This window comes from Tiliqua scincoides, chromosome 3, assembly GCF_035046505.1.
Source record: "Tiliqua scincoides isolate rTilSci1 chromosome 3, rTilSci1.hap2, whole genome shotgun sequence".
Lineage (NCBI taxonomy): Eukaryota > Metazoa > Chordata > Lepidosauria > Squamata > Scincidae > Tiliqua > Tiliqua scincoides.
Window position 1 is genome coordinate 225,182,410 of NC_089823.1, and position 22,555 is coordinate 225,204,964.

The 22,555-nt window shown below is 39.3% G+C and overlaps 1 protein-coding gene across 2 annotated transcripts in view; it reads left to right on the top strand.

The window, feature by feature from the left end:
• PRKCI (protein kinase C iota) overlaps positions 1-22,309 on the top strand; it is a 46,371-nt gene extending 24,062 nt beyond the window's left edge. For both annotated transcript variants that reach the window (XM_066620595.1, XM_066620596.1), the window contains exons 5-18: positions 289-374; positions 2,794-2,934; positions 3,438-3,489; positions 4,154-4,212; positions 4,416-4,592; positions 5,869-5,966; positions 7,559-7,645; positions 8,828-8,963; positions 11,175-11,262; positions 12,931-13,056; positions 14,039-14,118; positions 16,062-16,151; positions 16,632-16,747; positions 18,589-22,309. In XM_066620595.1, coding sequence (XP_066476692.1) covers positions 289-374; positions 2,794-2,934; positions 3,438-3,489; positions 4,154-4,212; positions 4,416-4,592; positions 5,869-5,966; positions 7,559-7,645; positions 8,828-8,963; positions 11,175-11,262; positions 12,931-13,056; positions 14,039-14,118; positions 16,062-16,151; positions 16,632-16,747; positions 18,589-18,676 — 1,424 coding nt within the window. In that variant the 3' untranslated portion in view covers positions 18,677-22,309. The remainder of the gene's footprint in view (positions 1-288; positions 375-2,793; positions 2,935-3,437; positions 3,490-4,153; positions 4,213-4,415; positions 4,593-5,868; positions 5,967-7,558; positions 7,646-8,827; positions 8,964-11,174; positions 11,263-12,930; positions 13,057-14,038; positions 14,119-16,061; positions 16,152-16,631; positions 16,748-18,588) is intronic.
• Positions 22,310-22,555: the final 246 nt, after the last annotated feature.

Genomic DNA, 22,555 nt, shown 5'->3' on the forward strand with positions numbered 1-22,555 from the left:
TTCAGGTTAAATTACCGTGTTGGCACTTTGCAATAAATAAGCGGGTTTTGGATTGCAGTTTGGGCACTCGGTCTCTAAAAGGTTCACCATCACTGCTATATGGTCTGTTCTATACTCTGCCTGTTCCTGCCAAAATAAATCTATTTGCTATGCCTGATCTGCATAATCCTTGAATTTGGGGACATGGGTTTACCTTGATAGCCAGGACTAAGCAAGAAGCCTTGTCTGTAGTTCTAACAGTTTTATTGGTTTGATTTTTATCATTGATAAAGTCTGTCGTCTGTTTAGAGTCTATTTATCGTCGAGGTGCACGGCGATGGCGGAAACTCTATTGTGCAAATGGTCATACATTCCAAGCTAAGCGATTTAACAGAGTAAGTTTAATAGATTTTACTCTGACTGTTCTTATTTGTAGTTTCTCTCTGAATAACAATGTGAAACTGTTCTGAAAATGGACTTTGTCCTTCTGTGATATCAAGTAATTTGTTTCTTTTTATTCTGAGGACTTATGAAAAGATAAGTCTTAAAGGATCGAGTTACTTTGTCCACTTCCAACTCAATCAGAATTTATTTGCTTTTTAATACAATAAAACTTTATCTGTAGAATTTTGATTATTGATAACCCCTGCTTTTCAACAGCGCCATGTGTTGCCCTTAAATGGGGGTGGGAATTTAATTTATCTTCCTGTAAATATCCACAAGATATCATCTGTAAAGCCCAACTTTCCAAGTGGGTTGGGCATCAATACTCGTGCTTCTGTGTACCTGGTAATCATAAATAATAAAGGTTCTAAACAATAACCATTATATAGAGTGTTGAAATGCTTTATATACACTATCTAATTCTTGCAACAGTCTTCTAAAGTAGATCAGTACCTTACCATATTACAGCTGCATATAGCTTGCCTAAGGCTACTGACTATTGCATGGGCTAGATTTGAACTAAGGATATCTTGATGCATAGCTTGGTCTCTTAGCCACTTTACTACATCAGCATAGAAAAGTGTAGGTCTGAAGATGTGGCCAACTACCATGATTCTTAAAACAGCATCCTCAGACAATTTTAAACGTCCTGTCTTGGTACCCCTATTGAATACTATTCTGTTTTGAGTTAGAAGTAGTCTTGTGCTTTAAAAAATATAAGCATGCATTTTGTTTTCCTTCCCCTAAGAAGTCTTGGAAAGGAAAGACTACCAGGTTAGATATAAGAACTGTTGCATTCAGGGAGATTTCATATTGAAAGTTACTGAGTTCTAGAGGATAAAAGGATAGGAATAACTAGAAAGTATGGGCTTGTGAAAATCAGAACTTAGGATATGTGTAGCGGTATCTGTCCTAGGTATCTTCATGATACAGTAGAACCTTCAACCAACTAAAGCTGACCACCTCTCTATAATGACCACGTCCTTAAGTTGACCTAATTTTCACAGTATGGACAGGCACTGCATATACACTACAGGAGACCAACCTCTCTATATTGACCACCTCCGTTAGTTGTATCTTGACCACTTCGACCATTGCACAGAGTATTATTTTACCCTCTGTAAGTTGCCCACTGAACACGATACTGTGGGCTTGTGTTTTGTCTGGTTTGTCCCATCTTGGAAAAGCAAGAAGCCACACAACAATCCCTCCCCTACACCTGCTAGTGCGTGTGCAAAAGGGTTTTTATAGGTGGGCACACTGCAAATAGCCAACAGACCTGCGCCGGCTGCCGATTGTACCTGGACATGTACCAAGTTGTGAGGGACATGAGGTTGCTTGTGCATAGTGAAGCCACTGTCCTTTCACTTTGGTTCCCATCACCAGTGCATTACTTTACACTTACATTGAAACACAATTGCTATTTTGCTGCCTATTCTCCTGGTTTGGAGAGATCCTTCTGGAACACTTCACAATCCCTTCTGGTCTTCATCACTCAGAAAAGTTTAGTGTCATCCACAAACTTGTCCACCTTCCTGCTTATCCCTGTTTCCAGGTCATTTATGAAGATGTTGAAAAGCACCAGTCCCAGGACAGATCCTTGAGGCACTCCACTTTCCACCTCTCTCCACTTTTTTTTGTCAATTACCCATTGACACCCCCTCTGTTTCCTGGTCCTCAGCCAGTTCCCAATCCATGAGAGGACTTGTCCTCTTATTCCCTGACTGTGGAGTTTTCTCAACAGCTTTTAGTGAGGGACCACATCAAACACGTTCTGGCATTTAGTGAATCTGAGGAGACGCAGTGGAGGCCAGGCAGCCTAAGTAAAAAAAAAGTGTTGTTTTTTTAGCTGTTGGGGCTATGTAACATGCTACATGCTATGGGCTTGCAAGGGATAGCATTGGTCTGCCTGTCTGCTATGAAACCAAGTATTTTTTTAACTTACAATTTTTTTTAAGCTTAGGAATTGTCAGGGTTTTTTAAAAAACACTGATTGTGGGCTGTTTATTCTCTGCCTCTTGATATAGATATAGATGATATAAATAGTAAGCATCACAAGAGGATCAATTCTCATTTGATATTTGCAATAAAACGTTTTAAAAATCCAAATAATAACTTGGCCTTGCATTTGTTGTCCTGGGAGCTAAACATGATAATATTTAAATGCCTTTTTTCCGTATGTTGACCACTTCCCTATGTTGACCAATTTCCTCCAGTCCCTTGGGTGGTCAACTTAAAGAGGTTCTACTGTATTTTATGAGCAAATTAGAAAAGGTTGAATATGTAGAGCTGCTGCATGATCATAGGTATTTTAGAATTACTATCTAGATACTGATAATTCATGATCATTTGTGTGTGTTTTTTTTTTAGAGAGCTCACTGTGCCATTTGCACTGACCGGATATGGGGATTGGGGCGCCAAGGATATAAATGCATCAATTGTAAACTCCTTGTTCACAAGAAATGTCACAAGCTTGTCAGCATAGAATGTGGCCGACATGCAATACAACCAGTAAGTGATTCTGATAGCTACAACTCTCTGAAAGAAAATTTTGTTTAATGTATAATAAGCAATTAATGCTCATTCCACTCACCTCATTTAGGCTTTGATGCCTGCCTTGTAGCCTCACTAGAAAATCACTCTCATGTTTGTCTTTATTTCTCTCTCTATGTGTGTTTTAATTTTGATTAGTTCAGTGATGGATACTAGACACTTCTGTCATTCTGCATGATTTTGCTAACCAGATTAAGATCGTTCATAATGGTTGAGTGAAACATGAAAGTTATAGGTCCTTTACATTTCATGGCAATGTTTGATTTGAGGTTTGTGCAGCCCAATTCTGTGTAAGTACTGTCCTACTAACTTTAATGTGACTTTTTCCCAAATATGTGTGTATGGTCACAACAGTAGACTGCCCGTACATGTTCTGCTGCTTTAAGTCAGTGACACAGTTTCGTATAGAAAATTGAAAAGTCACAGTCTTATCCTTTTTTACTTTTTTTTTTTTTTTGCAGGAGCCTATGCCAATGGACCAGTCATCAGTGCATCATGATAATATAGAGCCAGGTAAGATAAGTCTGTTTAGTTAGTGAACACTGCAAAAGTTCCCTATGCACAGAAATTGCACAATATAATTTGTTCGTATCTTCCTGCTTAAGTTATAACGCAATCTTAGGCATGTCTCCTCAGAAGTTCTATTGTACTCAGCGGGGCTCACTCCAGGAAATTGAATACGGGGGGGTTCCCTATGTCTGTGGTTTCACTTATTTGCAGATTGGGGACCTGCAGGGCCTTCTCCAGAGGTGAGTGGCATTCTCCTCACATTTGGAAGGTGGGGGGTTCCGGAAGAAAGCCCCTGCAGATACAGAGGCATGCCTGAATAGGATTTCAGTCTTAGTGAATTATTTTCCTATGTTCTCACTATACTACTGTCTGAAAAAATAGATTAAGTATAAATATTTAGTATTGAGGAACTGCAATATATGGGCACAGCCTTGCTTTCTAACTTACTAGGATCTTGGCGTGAACTTCCATCTGGATTCTCAGAAAGGCAGTATCATATTAAGGCAATATTAAAGATTCCATGGAAATAGGTTTCTTTGTAGAAGGTCTAGGAGACATGCAACTTGTACCTGCTTATTCACAAAGAACAGTCATCAACTCTTTCAGAAAGAGCACTTTTAATCATACTTACCTATAAGATTTGATTTCTTTATCTTTTCACATTTAGTGATTCCATATCATCCTTCAAGTCATGAGAGTTTGGACCATGTTGGTGAAGAAAAGGAGGTATTCTAACTCTTTTGTATGCTGAGTTTGTACAAACTGCAATTTCTGGGCATCTACAAAGCTTACATGTATCATCAGCATGTAATGTTAACGTAACATTCTACTTAGCCACTACTTATTTTTATTTGAGCATTTGTTGGTGGGAGAAAGGTCTAATAAAATTGCTATAAGAAGACTATTTGTCTGTCTCTATCTACTTACAGGCAACAAGTATTCGAGAAAGCGGAAAAGTATCCTCCAGTCTGGGTCTGCAAGACTTTGATCTACTTCGAGTTATAGGCAGAGGAAGTTATGCAAAAGTACTCCTGGTTCGGTTAAAAAAGACAGAGCGCATTTATGCAATGAAAGTTGTGAAAAAAGAACTAGTCAATGATGATGAGGTAAGCAAATACACTTTTTTGATGTTGCATTCTCTGAATGGTGGTTCTATATTTTTGTTCTCTTGCGTGCTTCATTATATATAGCTAGAACAACTTTCCCATCAGTTAAAACTTCTCCTGTATTTTGAAAGGATTGTTAACTGAGTTAAGTTGGTATTCTAGTGGCATGTATAATGCAGAAGTTGTAACAATAGGCAATTTTAAAATGTATGAAAAATTTAATGCAGGGCTTTCTTGATGGGTTGTGCACTGAGGTTGTGGGATTCCCCTCCTCTGAGAGACCTGGGTGTCTTAGCCACTGCCTCTGTTTAAACAGGCAGTAGAACTCACTCATTTGGGTTAGAGTTTCACCTGTTAATTTTTTGTTTCAGTTGTTAGTGGTTTTTCCATTCATGAACTTCCTTGTATTTTTGGTTTTTGTCTGTTAGTGTTTCTCAACCAATGGTACTCTTACCACTCGTGGTGCTTGAGGTGATGTCTGGTGGTACTTGCAGGATTCCCAGATCATCACCACCAGGCAGTGAGATTAGCAATGCAACATGACAAGTAGCAGTAGGAGGCTTGGCTCAGTGGGTAGAGCTTCAGTGTCTGCTTTTTATGTACTTTAGAAAGCCTCCCATCCACACTCAGCCTCTTAACGATGTATGTTGCATTGTGTCTGGCCTCCCAATTTGGAAATGACTAGCAATAACGTCATCACCAGTTACTTCTTCCTGTAGTACTTCCAATAGGTGAATCATGCAAAGTAGCACACTGGGGGACAAACATTGAGAAATGCTGGTCTATGTGATTCTTTTGTGTTGTCAGCTAGCCTGGTGGTCCCTTTGGGGATAGAAAATAATAATAATAATATAAATGTAATCCTCTTTTGAAATTGTATTGGCTTGTATCCTAGGAGCTCAGTACTCCACACTCTTCCACTTTCAGAAGTGGATGTGGCTTTACCTTTCAATGGTAAACTTATTTACTGATGTTAACAGTGTGATCCTATGCATGTTTATCCAGAAGTAAACCCAATTTAATGGGACTTACTCCCAGGAAAGTGCGTATATGATTGCACCCTTAGAAATATTAGCAGTGTCTGAAAAGAGCCAGGAGTGGAAATGGTGTCGCTGCTTATCTCCTTACTGATAATTGAATTGAATTTTTTTTAGTTTTGACCATCTTAATAGATCACTTTCGCTCTGATACAGGGTCTTTCTATTAGACCTTAATTGGCATTTTACCAAAGATATTAGAATGAAGATTGTGTTCTGACTTTTGTTTTCTTTAATAGGATATCGATTGGGTTCAGACAGAAAAACATGTCTTTGAACAGGCTTCAAATCATCCTTTTCTTGTGGGTCTTCACTCTTGTTTCCAGACAGAAAGCAGGTAATTGTGCAGTAGATTGTTGTTGTTGTTTTTTCCCCCCTTCTTGCAAGATCCATTCATAATATACATTTATCTGAGAAGTTATAATTAGCAAAACTTTTCTCCAGCATTTGTGCAGCTTTATCAAAAAAGACTTGAATGGCAGGTTCCTTCCTGTATCGGAGAAAGACAGTCAGGAGCAAATCATCATTTAATTGCAAAAATGACTTTTGGAAAGAGTTAGTCATTAAATAAGGAAACTGTGCAAAGAATTACATAATGGAAAAATAGCATGTAGCAGTGTTTCTCAAACTGTGGGTTGGACCCACTAGGTGGGTTGTGAACCAATTTCAGGTGGGTCCCCACTTGTTTCAATATTTTAATATATTTAATGCTGCCATGGTATGTACTGCATTTGGGGAAATGTTACAGATCTGTATTTTTAACAAGCTACTATGTATATTCTTTTAACAATGTTAGTAAATGGGACTTATTCCTGGGTAAGTATGGGTAGGATTGCAGCCTAGGATTGTTAAAAACTTCCCTGCTTGATGATGTCACTTCCAGTGGGTCCTGACACATTCTCATTCTAAAAAGTGGGTCCCGGTGCTAAATGTGTGAGAACCACTGGCATATAGGAAAGATGATTTCCTAATAAGTATTTTATTTATATAGTATTTTATATACTGCTGTTCAACAACAGGACAATTCTCGAAGTGGTTTACATACCAAATAGGCTGTTCTGTGCCCCAAAGGGATTCTCAACACAAGGGAGACACTATTGACTGCAATTGAGAGGAATTCTATGTTGGGTTGCATAGGTACTGTTCTCATGCTAAATATAAAAGAGCCTCCACTGTAAAAAGTGTGTCGTTGCCCAGTTATCAGGACTGCTGATTAGGACCGTAGTTAATCGAAGAATGTGCACAGGTGTTAGTATGAGAGCATAAGAAGCATTAAGCCTTGGAACATAATATAGATAAGAAGGGTGAAATCTAGAATGTGCAGGAGGTAGTTTTCCCTCCTCCTATAATTACTATAATTGTAAAAAAGAGTAAGAGTGCTTAAGGATGTAAGGTATAAAACTAATGGGTCAAATGACTTGTTGGAAAACAAAAACAAGGATATAAAGCTACAGTATTTCCTGGTACTGAGATTAGAATCCATTAGCAGAGGATGGGGAAATTGGTAGTTAAAAGTACAAAATGATTCATTTAAATGTCATACAATCAACTTCTGTTCAGAATTCATTTTGAATGATTTTTTTTCTCAAAGTCTGTCGCTACATCTTCAGGCAGAATTTTTGAGGGAAGGGTAGCTGTTGCTGGAAGACATAATACATTGAAACATGAGATCTGGTTGACGTGTTTGGAGTGTTTCCAGCTTTCAATAAAAGAAATAAGAGGAAAAGTAAAACTGAATTTGATCACATTGTGAAGGCCTACAAAGGAGGAATGTTTATGTTGATGAATTCCTTTCAGCTTAAACAACAAAGGAGAGGGAAAACACTTTGGGAATATGAATTCTAGGATTTTAAGGGTGAATGTATGTCATAAACCCAAAGAGAATATGTAGTGAGAATCAATCCGTTTAATTTCCCTTTTGTGTTCCAGACTATTTTTTGTTATAGAGTACGTAAATGGAGGGGATCTCATGTTTCACATGCAGCGTCAAAGGAAATTGCCAGAAGAACACGCCAGGTATGTATTATCTAGTGTGAGGTTTGATTTTTGCATTCGCTTGTGGAGAGTGTACAAAGTCACATATTACCTGCAACTTTTTCCTTGTCTCCTGAGGCTAAGTTTCTAAAATGGCACAATTCCATCTTGATACTTTTGATCGTGGTCATTTTGACAGATGCTAAAAAATATCTCATTTCAGTTTATAAAGTTGTTGGACTAGAGTATCTAGGCAGAATTACCACCATCTAATGAGATTTTCCTCAGATTGGAACTGTGCAAGAATTGCTAGTTTTTTCTTAGTTTTGTGTAAGAAAATGGTGCTGCATAGTCTACAGAGAAGCAAGTTCACTGCTTCTATAAGAGTGGCTTACATTCTTAGAAGGCTGCTTCTTACATATCTTTTTCCAACACTTCTTTACCTGAATGCCTGCATGTTTATATCTTTGCTTTCATGCCCAAGGGTAGAGGGAGTTCCGAAGCTGAATTGCTTCACATCAATATGATAAATATGAGCAACAGGCTGACTCTTGCTGCTTTGCTTTTTCAGCAGAGCCCTTCCCATCAGTCAGCTGCCTTATCCTCTTTATCTGGCCAGGACCATTTAGTTGCAGTCTGCAGGTTGCTCCTGCCATTGTCTCTTTTCCATGTCTCTGTTTCCTGAGCGCATGCTGTTCTAGCATAACTGAGTGGAGAGAGACATGTCCTCACTTGCATACTTTAATTTTCTAAATTCATTCTCAAACTTACCTGGAATTATACTTGAATTGCTCAGGAGCCACTGGTTCATTTGAGTATGTCCCCCTCAGAACTGAAAAGAAAAGATGATGTTTCATCATCTAAATAATTTGCTTTGGGTGGCAACAAAGAATTCTTTTTATTGTCGTGGTTAGTGTGGGTTGGTGTTGGAAATTGGAGGAGTGGGAAGGGGTCAGGTTCTGCTGGTGATTATGCATGATGATTATAGCTATCCTACCTTGGCTTTTCCAAAACCCTAGAACGTGGGTTGCTTAAGTGGCTATGAAGAAGGAACAACAACAAGTGTGTGCAAAAGGCAAACCTTAAAAAGTAATGTGGCAAAAGTAGAAAACTCTTGCACAGAGGATGTAGGAGCCTGAGCAAGATGCTTCGGATGCCGCATAAGCTTAGAAGGGGAGCAATGTCTAATATTTACAGCCCTAAGACATTTTCTTTTCATTTTAGGTTTTACTCTGCAGAAATCAGTTTAGCATTAAACTACCTTCATGAACGAGGGATAATTTACAGAGACTTGAAACTTGACAATGTATTGTTGGATTCTGAAGGACATATTAAACTGACTGACTATGGCATGTGTAAGGTGAGAAGCAAAAATCATGAAATGTTTCAAACTCTGGATATTCCTCCTTTTTTAATATGTGGTAACTTGATCAAGTTGGCTTCATTAACATTACACAGCAAATCAAACAAATTAACAAGGAAGAAAGGCATTTCAGTGGTCTGAGTGAGGTGTGACATAAAAGTCTGTTTTCTTGCACTATGCACAAGAAGCAGCAAATCTAGAATAGTAGGTTGGTGCAAAAGAATTAGAACATCATCAGTGGTTATCTCCTATGCAAGCAGTAAAACAAAGTCACTCAGAGCAACAGAACCCTAAAGTATATGCAAATGTACGTATGTATGTGCATATCATACAGACACTAATTATCTTAATATTTGCACTTGTCACAAACTGGTCATTATTACTATGTAAGTTGTATACATTTGTTATGTGTCATGTTGCATGTATGATTTGTATGAAAATAATGTGTGGATGGGACGTGGTGGCTCAGTGGGTTAAACCGCTGAATTGACGAGCCTGCAAGGATGGCAGTTTGAATCCGTGCAGTGGGGTGGGCTCCTGTTGCTTGTCCCAGCTCCTGCCAACCTAGCAGTTCAAAACCATGTAAAAACGCGAGTAGATAAATAGGTACCACTTCGGTGGGAAGGTAACGGTGTTCCGTGCAATTAGGCGTTTAGTCATGCTGGCCACATGACCACAGAAACTGTCTACAGACAATGCAGGCTCTTTGACTTAGAAACGGAGATGAGCACCACCCCTAGAGTCGGAAATGACTAGCCTTAACGCCAGGGGGAACCTTTACTTTTTAATGTATCGTACATTATTTTCTACGTATGTTTTTTGTGACATTGAACAATGTTCAGGCTGATACGTGTGAACAGCTTTATTCGATCGCAGTCTAACATTTTACCTACTACAGTATTTCTCAAACTGTGGGTTGGAACCCACTAGGTGGGTCATGAGCCAATTTCAGGTGGGTCCCCATAATATATTAGGCTTGATGCTACCATGGTATGTGACTGCATTTGGGGAAATGTGACATACTTTTAACAGGCTACTATGTATATGCTTTTTAGAATGATAGTCAATGGGGCTTACTCCTGGGTAAGTGTGGGTAGGATTGTTAATAATTTTCCTGATAGGTGATGTCACGTCTGGTCATGATATCACTTCTGTTGGGTTCTGACAGGTTCTCATTCTAAAAAGTGGGTCCTGGTGCTAGGTTTGAGAACCAAACTACTTTGGTAGGTGTTTTCAAAGGACAAGGCTATAGCAAGTAGCTCTTCAAACTGCCCAGTATAACTGGTGTAACTTGGGTTACATCACTTGATGATACTGGGTACTGAAGTAGTCGGCGAAATGTTAGGTGTGAACAGCTTTATTTGACCATGGCCTATCAACCTGAACACTGTTCATTTCAATGTCATGAGTACTGGCCATGAAAGCCTTAGTTTCTTTGTGTTTATATAAGTTGTTAGACATTTTTGCCAGTATTTTTAATATACTTCAGGGTTCCACTGTCTTGAGAGAGACTGTTTTACTTTTGTGAATGTGGAACCCTTCCGTTGGTTTTTCTGTGTTACTTCTATGAATAACACAACTAGCACACACATTAAAATGGGTTTTCTACTATTTCATCATTCATATAATCTGAAACTATTTTCCCAAAGATGTTCACTATCAGTTCTGAATCCCTTTGGGTCATAGAGAGAATTCTAGTTTATTTTACCCTAGCCCTCTAAAAGAATTATTTTTTTCCCTGCTGGGTGATCTGTGTACTGCAGATCTGAATACTGTACATTTCTATACGTATGCAGTTTCTCATCTCCTAATGTGTTCCTTGGTTTCATTCTTAATAAACTTTGAACATACATTCACCCACACATGCATCAAAATATTCACTGTTGGTATCTTGGGAAAATGTGGCCATAAAGTGAATCAGCAGTAGATTTATGTGGAAACTTAAACGTGTTACCGTATATAACTCAGCAGTGAAAACAGGTGACAAAATGCAATGTGGGCTGTACTTGCTTCCCTTCAGCTTTCATGAATGAAAAACAACCAGTATGTGCACACTTTAAATCTTTCTCTTGTCTGCTGAAGAACAGAATATGTTTAGATATTGTATAATACTGTCTAAACCAACTGATTTAACTTGCTGCTATGATTGCAAGCAGAAGAACATTTTGAACTATATAAGAATTTTTTCCTTGTTGTCATGTGAAAAAGGAAGGATTAAGGCCTGGAGACACAACGAGCACATTCTGTGGCACTCCCAACTACATTGCTCCTGAGATTTTGCGTGGAGAAGATTATGGTAAATATTACTTTGATTGTAATTAGGCCTGTGCAGTAATAAATAAATTGGGCTTGAACCCTTCTTATAACTTTTCATTATCAGAAAACTGTTCACTATGGAGAACCAATGTTGTGATTTGTTGTTGACCACAGAAAGCAACATAATTTGCAAATGAAGATGTTTAGGGCTATAATCCTATCCATACTTTCCTGGGAGTAAGCCCCATTGACTATAATGGGGCTTACTTCTGAGTAGACATGCCTAGGATTGGACTCTAAGTCTGTTTCTTAATGGAACAGCATGGTTGCCTCTCTTGAGGCACCATCTTGCACAGTAGGTTACTCAGGCATAGAAAATAACCACATCTGCTCCCAGGTTCGACGTTTACTTGGGGCAGTATAAGACACAATTATATCTGTCCCATAACAACTAGTCCTTATTATGTAGCCACAAATATGAGGTGGGCAGGGTAGAGATGATGGTCACAGTTTGAGAACTGGCAAAAAAACTGTTTGCACAGATACAAAGAAGCAGTTGTTGAGGGTTCACTGTCTTAAAATAGTTTTCTGCTTCTTTTAAGTGTCTTTCAAATCAATCCAATTAATACTATAGGATTCTTTATAGTCAAGGCAGTAGAGGCTACCTATTATAAATTATAACCAGATTCAATTAGTCTGATAGTGATCACAAATTTTGTTTTGATTTAATCTGTTATCAGGTAACATAGGCCTGCATGCCACCAAGAAATAAAAGAAGGCTGTTTAATGCACATAGGATTGTAGTCAAACCTCACTTGACTGAACTGAAGGTTGCTTTGGGACAATTTTTAGTAGGGCATATTGGATAGATAGAAGTCCTTCCTGATAAGCCTGTTAGGAGATGGATTTTATTTATTGGTTCCTTGAATTCTCAACTTATGATAATGTTCATCCTTATAACTTGTGTTTTTGATTTATAAATTGCATTATCTGTAATGTATCTTTCAGCTTATAATAAAAAAAATTTTTAAGTGCTGAATTGTTCATGCTACAGAATATTTATATACCACTTTTCAACAAAAAGTAGTTTCTGGTTTATTTAGCAAAATAAATCAATAAATAGTTCCCTGTCCCCAAAGGTCTCACAATCTAAAAACGATGTACCAACAGCCACTGGAAAAGACACCATGCTGGGGTGAAGAGGGACCATTTCTCTCCTTCTACTAAAAATGAGCGCACCACTTTAAAAAGTGCCCCTTTACCCATTTGGCAGTGATACATGAATGGCTGAAGACGTTGGCCCATTTCTCACAAACAGCAGATTAAGCAGTAAACCATTTTATTGACTGCACCACTTCAGAGAGGGAATTACCTGTCAGTGGGAGGATTGAGGTCTAGTATTTTTTGCAGCATATTCATTTTCTGTAAGGAAAGAATTTTTGGAAGCAGTAGTCAATCATTTCAGACCATTTGCAGCCTGAAGTATTATAGTGAAGTTAATAGGTGTGCCAGTTCAGTTGTTTGAGAGCTAAGCTACAGTGTCATAATGAGGAATTCTTCATTGATACAGATTATCTCCAAGTCCTTTATTACATAATGTAGCCTCTAAATACTGCTCATCCACCTGCTATCTATTAAACTGTATCACACCTTTAAAAGTTTTGCCTGTATACATGCTGATTATGTACTATCTTGTTTTAAATTGTAGGTTTTAGTGTGGACTGGTGGGCTTTAGGTGTGCTGATGTTTGAAATGATGGCAGGCAGATCACCTTTTGATATTGTTGGAAGCTCTGATAACCCTGATCAAAACACAGAAGACTATCTTTTCCAAGGTTAGTATGACTGAATTTTAAATGGTCAAATGTTGGCCTTGTTCAGCCAGCGTGTCCCATCATTGTTTGATGGGTGCGTTCAATGAGGATATGGCAGGACAGCAGTTAGGTGGTGAAATTCATAGTGAAGAAACTTCACACATGCACCTGATTCTCATCTTGATTCTTACTCCCTTGAACACTCAGTACAATACTAGCTGGTGGTCAACAGGCTGATTTAGGGTGGGGCAAACAGAAAGGAGATCGGATTCTGCTGTTAGAGCTCTGCAATAGATTGACAAAGACCTCTGGCTCCCCATTATTTAACAGCAGTTGCAACAATAAAACTTTCCTTCTTAAATTATGTATTGAAGAAAACTTGGTAAAAATGGGGAGTAAATATTTGAAAGGACTGCAAGCTCAGATCTGGCATTGAAAATAAATTTCTGGTCTGGGCATGTGCTCATTAACATCCTTTTACTGAATTTTAAGTGTATGTCTCTTTGAGGCTGTGCTCTGCGCATAGCTTTTGTTAGTGGACCTTGGGGTTCTAGTTCTAAATAAGCTTTACCTTATTTTTTTAACATTACCATAAGCTTTACCTTGAGGCACCTGTATGTTTCCATGTGTAGTAGTCAGGTATTCAGAGTAAACTGCAGTACTCTTAATACTGCCTCATAGGTCTTAAGTTTGTTTTTTTAGTATTTTACCAATTTTTATTTTTAAAAATATAAGAAATGTGAAGTTGCTATAAATTTTTGCATAAGTCATTGAAACTCAGTATGCCTCATGTATAAAAGGAAGAGATGCCAGTAGTGTCACTTACATTGACCAAAAAAGATTCATATCCTTTGAAATGGGTAAAAGGACACCATTTGGTATTAAAAGTCTCTGGTTTATTCTATATGGTTAGATTTCTTCCATCGTACCCTAGTTCAGGCATGTCTCTAGAAATCTAAAATACAATTCTTGAAATTTAAACACCTATAATTATTTCCTCTAGTTATTTTGGAGAAGCAAATACGTATTCCGCGTTCCCTTTCTGTGAAAGCAGCAAGTGTTCTAAAAAGCTTCCTTAACAAGGTAAGAGCTCATGACATTTTCAGGATGAATGTGTTTTAAGTCTGCAGTTTTACAGGTGTGAAACTGAGGTCACAAAATTAGGAGGAACAGGCCAAAATCTAATGAATGACTAATGTCATTTCAATCCATATAGGTTTGTTTGGAAATGAGTCTCTAACTAATTTCGATGGGATTTACGGCCATCAGTGTACATTAAGATGGTAACCTTAGTATGTAATCCTATGAATCAGTGGGGCTTTCTTCTGAGTAGACATACCTAGGATTGCACAGTGAGAATTGCAGCTTTAACAGTTTTAGATAACTATGGCACAAGCCTAAAGAACCACCAGGCTTGTTACTAAGCTGTCTTTTAGGTCTATTGGAGCAATTTTAGATAAGCTGAATAACAGATAAGTGGCCATTGTACTTAAAAGCAAACCAACCTATTTACACTTTCTGTACATGACTTTACTACTACTTTGACTACAAGGAGCTGGGAACTTTTCTCATTATTTATTTCTGAGATGAACATAACAGAGGGATGTAGGAACATCCTTGCTTTGCAGACAGTACAGTTTTTTTTTCAAAATGGTTGTACCTGGGAGACGACCTAGCCATTGGAATAACAGAGACCATCATTTGGTAACATCTGTAGATCTACTCCTAGTTTAACACATAGCCCTAAAATTGGAGCGTGAAGATCTTAACCTACAGAGAAATTTTTAATGAACTTATCTGGGTTCTGAATACACCAGTATTTGAAATCATGTACATACTTCTTGCATTTTTATGTAAGAGTTTAATAACTGGTATATTCATATGCTTGACTTCAGAAAGGGCTACTGTCATGTCCTTCATATATGGACATACTCCTGAAGTCGCAGGATGCAGCAGGAAAGCCTCCATGTGTGGATGGCATATTCCCTGGGAATTTTGTGTAGTCCCTTTTCCATCCCTTTGGAAAGTAGGGATATAAATGAAATACAGGCATACCCCCAAACCCCCCAAAGGTTTGGGGGTATGCATGTATTTCATTTATATCCCTACGTTCCAAAACTCAGATACTGGGGTTGCCCCCACCCTCTAGAGGCGAGCTGCACTCCCCTCACCAGTAAAGGATCTTCTGAGCGGCCACATGTGTGCATGTGGTCTCTGTGAGCCGCAGAATGACTGTTTAAAACAGGGGTGCCCAAACCCTGGCCCTGGGGCCACTTGCGGCCCTCGAGGCCTCTCAATGCAGCCCTCAGGGAGCCCCCAGACTCCAATGAGCCTCTGGCCCTCCGGAGATTTGTTGGAGCCTACACTGGCCTGATGCAACTGCTCTCAGCTTGAGGGAGACTGTTTGACCTCTCGCGTGAGCTGTGGGATGAGGGCTCCCTCCACTGCTTGTTGTTTCACATCTGTGATGCAGTAGCGGCAGCAAAGGACAGGCCAACCTTGCTTTGTGCAAGGCCTTTTATAGGCCTTGAGCTATTGCAAGACCTTCATTCATTCATCTAAGTTCATCTTTAATATATTCAATTATGTAAACTTATGTAAATTTATTCAAATTTTAAATTTAAATTAATTCTTTCCCCCCCCCCCGCCCCCGACATAGTGTCTGAGAGACAATGTGGCCCTCCTGCCAAAAACTTTGGACACCCCTGGTTTAAACGAAAAACATGTGACTTCCAGTTTTTTGTCAAAACCGGAGGTGCCGCTTTTATGCCTTTAAAACGCATTAGGAGAACCCGGGAAGGTGCAGGGGACTCCTGCATCTGCAGATACTTGAAAGCGTGGATAAAGGGGCTCCCTGTAGTATGTTTTAGGCATCACTTTTTTAGTGGTGAACAGAACTGAAATAAATAGGACATAAGCTAGGTATGCAATGTTCTTTGGCATATCATATGCCAATCATATTTTTCAATCATATTACCTAGTAAAAGGATAGCCTTTTGTAACTTCACGCTTTTTTTCTACCATAGGATCCAAAAGAACGTTTAGGATGCCATCCTCAAACAGGTTTTGCAGATATTCAGGGCCATCCATTTTTTCGTAATGTTGATTGGGATCTGGTAAGTGTGCAGTGTTGGGTAGTTTGTAAAACTTGTGCACCCTGATTTTCCCCTCTTTCCCCCCCCCCCCCCCCGCTTTCACATTTTTTATATATGTAGTTGTGACACAAGACAGAACAAGTTGCCACAAAAGCTGATCCAAACCTGTTTGGTATGTTTTACAAATTCTCAGGGTAAGCCTGACCTCTGCAGTGTGGTGGTCAACTTAAGTGCTTCATGAGTAAAGATTCCATGCTAAATATTCCATTGTTTAGCTTGCATTTAGTAGTTTTGCAATGATGTGTTGAACAGAATCTGTGCTCATTATGATAAAGCATCTGAACATTAAGTCAGCTAGAATCATTGCTCACTGAAGGCACTGTAACCTACATTTTGTCCTCCCAACAGAGATGTGAATTAACTTTAACTTGGATGTCATCCAATTCTTGCACCATTCTTTTTTAAAAGTTACACTCTAAAGCTCTGTGAATTAATTTCTAGATGGAACAGAAGCAAGTGGTTCCTCCATTTAAACCAAACATATCTGGGGAATTTGGTCTGGACAACTTTGATTCCCAATTCACTAATGAACCTGTTCAACTCACTCCTGATGATGAGTAAGTACAGGATTTCTTAAGTTTGTAAATCAGATGGAAACTAAATTGGTAAGCATTTAACCCTGGAGCTCTCTTGATGTTGGATAACTGTGGAGTGTATTAACCATAATAGCTCAATGGAAGTTGCGTGTTCACATGCCTCAAATACCAGTTGTTGGAGGTGGGGGCAAACAGAGGAGGGCTGCTTCATCGGCTTCCCAGAAGCATTTGCTGGCCACAGTTGGAAGCAGGAGGATGGACTCCTTGGATTCTTGGTTTTATCTAGCAGGGCTTCCCTTACAAGCGCAGTAATGACTGCCCCACTTTGATGAACAGGAGGACAGTTGAGAGACAACACAATCTTCAAAACCAGCTTAAACAAGCCAGTGGTTCCCAAACTTTTAAGCCTGGGACCCACTTTTTAAAATGGCACTCTATTGGGACCCACCTATGTTTATCAGACTTTTTTAAAAAAAGGAGGTCTAGAAAGAAATTTTTTTATTTGCAAGTAATAATAACCACAAAAAAACCCTCAAACAGTAATCTCCCTATATTTACACAAGGTTGCAAACTGCAGGAGTTCAGCTTCTTGCAGAGCAGTTAGCTATCTGGTTATTGAATAGCTTCAATCAGTTACCTGATCTTTCCATCGTCCTTACACAACCACCAAAAATCAGATAGTGACCCACCAGTGGGTCCCGACTGACGGTTTGGGAACCACTGGCTTAGAGTATTTTGCAAAGATCTTTGGGGCTCTTTAGCTGGTTCAGTTGATGTAACCGCTTTTTCTTTTGAGTTAGAAAATGTTTAACAGATGGTATTGAGAAGAGCCATATATGAAGGAGCAGACCTTGGAGAAATAAACCAGGGAGTATATGGACATATGGAAGCAAGTCTGGCTGTACTTCCAACTTCAGAGAGCAGATGCTTATTTATTCATTATAGCAGTGGTCTCCAAACCACGGACCTCTGTATTCGGGAAAAGGCGTTCCAGTGCAGTGGTTTCTGTTCCATGCTGCATCTTTCCAACCGATCTGCTCAGAAACTCGCAGTGACCTCAGCAGGTTCTGCACCCTGGTTTCTGGGCAGAATTGATTGCCCAGTGCAAGTTTCTGAGCAGATCAGGCAGAAAGATTAAGATGCTTCAGCACGGAATGTAAAGTGCTGCACCGCGTGGGGGCACCTTTTCTGAATGCAGATCTGGCCTGCAGGCCGCGGTTTGGATCCTGCTGATTTAGAAGTACGTGTACAAATGCCTCTCCCCTTCAAAGCATCCAAGGCAATGTGCAGTATATTTTGGAAGTCTGAGAAGAGACCTAGGAAAGACTAACGACCAGGGCTGCGATAAAAGAGCAGTGTAGCACTGTTGATAAGTGAGTTATATTCTTGAAGCCTAAATGTACTGCATATTTGTTATAGGACAATTCAATCCTTGAATTATAGTTCAGTGATGAGGGGAAGGGTTTAAAAGTAATTCTGAACATCCTGAAAATTTTAGTTTCCTAAAGGTATCTTGGGAAGGAAATACTAGTTCAAGCTTCAGTCTATAGTGCAGCTGTAGCCAGTATTCCCCTTTAGGGGTACGCGCTGCTGCTTGCTTTCTGTGTGGCCAGGCAATGATGTCCTACTTCCTGCAAGCAGAGTGATGAACACCAAACTGCACTGACCTTTGTTAGCTCATGTTTGAACTGTGTGGCCGAATTGTCTGTAGCCTTGGTCCAGTGCATCAGAACCCCAACCAGGGCAGATTTCTTTAGGGCCCATTATTTATTATATATTATTCTCTGTATTTTCTCAGTATGCACTATATTGTAGTGGTTTTTGAGAATAGAAATGTCACTGTCATTGTGTTCTTATTTCAGTGATATTGTGAAGAAGATTGACCAGTCTGAATTTGAAGGCTTTGAATATATCAATCCTCTTCTGATGTCTGCTGAGGAATGTGTCTGATCACCCACTTCTGAACTGTGCCATTTGTTACTGATTTGGATGAACAGTTTGCTGTTGAGGAGATGCAAACTGATAAAATGCATTATTTACCTTTGTTGTCTACTTTGAACTATTCATTAACTTGCTGTAAACTGAATACTTTTATCAGGCTACAGAAAAAAATGAAATGTTGAAGCAGATGCTGTCAAAGTTGAACTTCAGTACCAAGGCAACTATTCGCTTAAAGTCTGCTTAATATGAAGTAGTGGATATTGCCAGCTATGTAATGCAGTGCTATGTTCAAGGGAGTCCTGTTAAAGAGCAGCTGTTCCATCAAGGTTCATAGAGAAGTTAGCATAGCAGATTGCATGTATGTTCACATTTTAGGCTGAAAGCTGGATTTAGGGAGTAGGTTGCAGAATTGTGCATGTCATCGTCCTCTCTCTACCTGTGTTCAACTTTACATGTGACTGCTGCCAGTCTGAATTAAAAACAGAAATATGTTTTGAGAACCCTGATTAAGCTGCAGGTCGTGGCTTCAAATGTGATGCGGAAACCAGGTAAAAGGTGGCATGGGAATTCACACAATACCCAAATCTTAATTCAGGAGTAGACTTAGATCCAGGTCACAGCTATTTTTCCTGTTATTGATAGAATCCAGAATGTGGAAGATGTGGAAGTTATACTGAGAAAGCCACCTTCCCCATCCCCTCCTTCCTGTTGAAGTGTCTGACCCCAAGAAAAAGCACTGCTGAGGGTTTGGGGTACCTGCTGCATGGTATGTGGTGCAAGTGCTGGCTGCAAAGGTGAGGGTGAACTAACTCTCAGGAGCAGGTTTTTGGGAGATCTTAAGAAGGAAGGGGAAGGTGGCTTATATCAGCATAACTTCTGCAAATGCCATATGTTGAATGCAACCCAATGATTTTAGGGCTGCAGTCCTATGTGCACAGACTTTGAAGAAAGTCTCCCCAAGTTCAATAGGGCTTCCTACTTGATAAACACACATGGCATTCCCTGTAGTTCCTGCAGCCAAGGCACCTCTCCTTTATTCATGTTTTTACACACCTGAAACTTGAAAGTTTCCCAGCATTTACTTTAAGCTTGGTAGAGCCAAGGAAAGTTAGTGCTTTCTTGGTAATGTGGCTCATGGTTCTATCTCAGAAATGGATACTGCTCTCAATTAATAAACTTTAAGACTGCTTTTCATTATTAACTAAAATCCTTTGCTATATAAATGAGTGCCTTCCTGAGCCTGTCCTTTCAGAAAGGGCTTAATGAGTAATGTGGTGTCAGTTTAAATACAAAGAACTTGATAGTTGTTAGATATCTTAACCCACTTCTGCAGAGCCCACAGGTGTACACATTTGATCCCTGTTGCATATATGCAACATTGGGCAGAAATGGTTTAAATAAAAAACTCTTTAGCACAAATAGGCAGCTAATATTCACAAATAAGACCTCATGCTATTTTTTCTTAATCTTGTAGCTCCTGATCAAGTAGATCAGCATCATCTCTGCAGGTTGTCTTGTCTCACTGTTATAAAGTTTGAAAACTATTCCACTGTATTAATACAAAATTGATTTACTAACGTGATTAGGAATGTATGGCTGACGCTTAGTCCTTTTATTATCTTATATTTAGCTAAAAATGTCTGCAAAAATATTCTTAATAATAACTGTTATTTATATACCGCCTTTCTGGCCATTAGATTAAACCTTTGGCTTTATTCAAGGTGGTTTGCGTGGGCAGGCTTTCTCTAAAACCCCAATGGGGTTTATCACAAATAAGTTCTATCTTTCAAGAACAATCCAGGTGGATCTCTCGCAATCACATGCTGTTTCCCACTGACAGACGGCTCCTTTCCCTCGCACGGAAAGAACTAAAGCCGACTGCTTTTGGATACCACCCAAAAGGGCTTGGCTTATCAGCTCTCAAGGGCTTGCTGCTCACTGAGACTTCTGGTGATCTTGAACTGGTGATCTTCAGATGTTATGTAATGAATTCACTTATATTACTACAGTGCAAGAATAAAAAAATATTCAAACAAATTAGGTGACTGAAAATGCATACTCTAAGGATTACCAATTTAACTGCTCGTTGAAGGTCTAGGAACTGGCTGGGTATGTCAGCTGTGTGCTTTTGTTTGGTTTTAAAATGCTTATGAAGAGAAGGGATTTCAAGAATTTTAGACAACATACAGCGCAATCCTATCTTGCTCTGGAACAGGCAGGCCAGGAGGCCTGCACTGTACCCAGCACAAGATAGGGGCCCAAAGTGGCTCAGCTGGAGGTCAGGGGAAACTTTTTCCCTTACCCCCAGGTAAACTACCACAGTCCCAATGGGTCTCCTTGAACTTGCACCACTGCCAGAGGTGGAATAAGTCTGAGGATAGCAGAGCGGCTTGCAGCTGCTCTGTGCTGCTCAGGAATGGGGGCTAGGATTCGGCATATCTGCCGGCTTCCAGCCCCACCTTCTGCTCCCTGCCCCCAGAACCACCTCCACCCACCCTCCCCCATCCCTGGATTCAGCCTCTGTGGGCCAGCGCACATCCCTGTGCTGGTCCAGCTGACTCTTGGAGGTGCAAATGTGCTTTATGGCACGTTTGTGACCCTCCTGGTCCAGTGCAAGGGACTTGCACCGGCCCAAGGTGCAGTTTGGATTGTGCCCTTAGAATCTTTAATGCAAAGTGGTTGAATTTTAGTTTGAATGGACTTCACTGAATAATAGCCCAAAACCCAACTCATCATAGTTTACCTTCAAGAATAACTTCACTCTCTGTCATTCCATTGTCCACTTAAAATCGATGGTACATTTGCACATTAAGGCTTACTGCCTATTGAAGCAGTAGGAATTATCTTAATTATACTTTCAAAAATACTAATACATTCAAGGTAAGGAGTTGATCTACCCTGGTACTTGCCCTTACTACTTGAGCTAGCTCATGTCAGTTACTGGATACATTTAAAAACACTACTTGTGCTGTTTTGGACCTGAATGTTTTGGTTTTATTTTTTATTTTTTGGGATGATGTATTTAGGTGCTTAGCGCTCTCTTTTTCTGAGTCCTTTTCCTAAAGTATCTGAAATTAGGCCACTAACAGTGACTTTGCTTTATAAGCTGCACGGTACAAAGTGGCTTTATATCAGAGGTACATTTTCGGATTCATTCCACTGTAGAGAGAGTGAAATTCCCACACCCAAGAATTTCCCGCTTCCAAGCACAAAAGCAGTGAATTTACCAGTGTTACAATGTGCTTTTTCTAGTGTGTGTAATATATATATATTTCATGTCATGGTGTCACATTTGGCAAATATTTGAATGATTTGTTAAAGAAAATGTCATTTTTTAATTTTTAATATTGTTTTGAAGAAGTGCCATGGTATTACATAGTTAATTTTTTTTTAAAAAAAATTTGTTAAATATGTAGAGGCTATCTTAAAATACTGAACAGGGAATTCAGTCTTGTACAGCTGAATGCAGCATGATGTTTGAGGAGTAACTTAATTTTAGTGCAAAAATTGGTGGGTGCTTCACCTTGTATTGCATGTGTATTTACTTCATTTTGCAATCTTGGATATTATACTGTGTAATCATCTCCTGTATTTCTCCACAGCTTTTTTTTACTTTCCATTTTAAGTTCAAAATAAAACACAGCAGGGCTTTTTGTTTAACTTGTGTGTTAGCTTTACTTAATTACCTTTTCTTGTTTTTGGTGAGTTTGTGGAGTATTTGAGCGGTTAACACAGAATTTGATCTAAACCAAAGATGAACTCCAAAAGTCTGATCCACTTTGTCTGTACCATTGTGTTCTACAGGAGAGAACATGACTGAAGAGTTGGGGGTGCTTATTGGCGGTTGAGAGTACAGTGGTGCCTCGCATAACGAAATTAATTTGTTCC